Raw genomic sequence first — 533 nt, forward strand, 5'->3', positions numbered from 1 at the left:
TTACTTGACTCCACCATTCATTCCTTCGACAGCTTTACAGGGAAACAATCTTAAACGTTAGTCATTCAACCACGCTGAAGAAGCAGTTCTTCGTTGACTGTTGCCCGAAAAAAATGGATGTAATAATCGACATGGAAAGTAACAACCAGCATAAACCGCACCTTAAAGACCCCAGCGGGCATGCTGCTAATGGTCGATTCGATCAGTTGTTGGATGCGTGGGTTTTTGTCGTGAGCAAACCCAAGGTAGGAAGCCCAGTTGTTTTTGTTGTTTTTTCGTGTATCAAACTATTGTTCATCTGATGTCGTCTGAATCATTCCGTGTATATACTTGGAACTGTTAATAGTATAAATGCCATAAAACTGTAATTTATTGTCTTCCGCTTTGTGCTCAATCAGCCAGGAAAATGGCAATGGCATGTTAGAATAACAAATGGAGCAAGCAGCGTAAGGTATAGTGTTAAAGTACAGGCTGGTGATTCCTCCCTCATCTCGGTGCGAACTTGGGTGAGTTAAGAACCGATCTGTCTTACA

General features: G+C 41.8%; 1 protein-coding gene across 1 annotated transcript in view; it reads left to right on the plus strand.

Annotated features, from left to right (window-relative positions):
• LOC119588607 (calcium-activated chloride channel regulator 3A-1-like) overlaps positions 1 to 533 on the plus strand; it is a gene marked incomplete in the record, with an annotated part of 45,835 nt that overhangs the window by 25,668 nt on the left and 19,634 nt on the right. The window contains 2 exon segments of the mRNA XM_037937249.1: positions 33 to 245; positions 399 to 506. Coding sequence (XP_037793177.1) covers positions 33 to 245; positions 399 to 506 — 321 coding nt within the window.

The sequence above is a fragment of the Penaeus monodon genome, chromosome 24 (assembly GCF_015228065.2).
Source record: "Penaeus monodon isolate SGIC_2016 chromosome 24, NSTDA_Pmon_1, whole genome shotgun sequence".
Classification (NCBI taxonomy): Eukaryota; Metazoa; Arthropoda; class Malacostraca; order Decapoda; family Penaeidae; genus Penaeus; species Penaeus monodon.